General features: G+C 69.5%; 1 protein-coding gene across 1 annotated transcript in view; it reads left to right on the forward strand.

The window, feature by feature from the left end:
- AHDC1 (AT-hook DNA binding motif containing 1) overlaps window positions 1-492 on the forward strand; it is a 7,272-nt gene that overhangs the window by 331 nt on the left and 6,449 nt on the right. The window contains 1 exon segment of the mRNA XM_017736087.1: window positions 4-128. Within this exon segment, the coding sequence (XP_017591576.1) occupies window positions 4-128 (125 nt within the window).

Genomic DNA, 492 nt, shown 5'->3' on the forward strand with positions numbered 1-492 from the left:
GAGAACGGTGCCAGCCCGCCAGCCGAGTGGTTCCCGCGTGCCCAGGGCTCCGGCCCCCGCCAGCCCGGCAGCGACGGCGACAGCAGGAGCTTCCGAGTGAACCTGCACTGCAAACACCCCCGGAACAGGTACCTGGGGGCCTCACCCCAAAAATGGGGAGCGGCACCAAGCGGCATCTTGCTGCCGATGTTCTGTCCATCCTGTCTGGGAGATACAGGGCAAGGGGCTCCCCCGCTCTGCACGGCCTCCCGGCTTGGGATTTTGGGGCGCATAGAGGGGCTGCAGCCCCCACGGAGTGCAGAGTGGGCTGTGCAGTGGGCACGCGGTGCCCGTCACCCACCCGTGAGTGCCTGAGCCACCCCACTACCACCCTCGCTGTACCCCATTCCAACGAGGGGAAACTGAGGCAGACGCCACAGAGGGGCGTCCCGGCGAGTGGAGGGGTGGCACCGGGCAGTGTCGCCGTGAGGGGGGGGTGGCGCTGGGCGGGGG

This window comes from Corvus brachyrhynchos, unplaced genomic scaffold, assembly GCF_000691975.1.
Source record: "Corvus brachyrhynchos isolate BGI_N302 unplaced genomic scaffold, ASM69197v1 scaffold65, whole genome shotgun sequence".
NCBI classification, from domain to species: Eukaryota; Metazoa; Chordata; class Aves; order Passeriformes; family Corvidae; genus Corvus; species Corvus brachyrhynchos.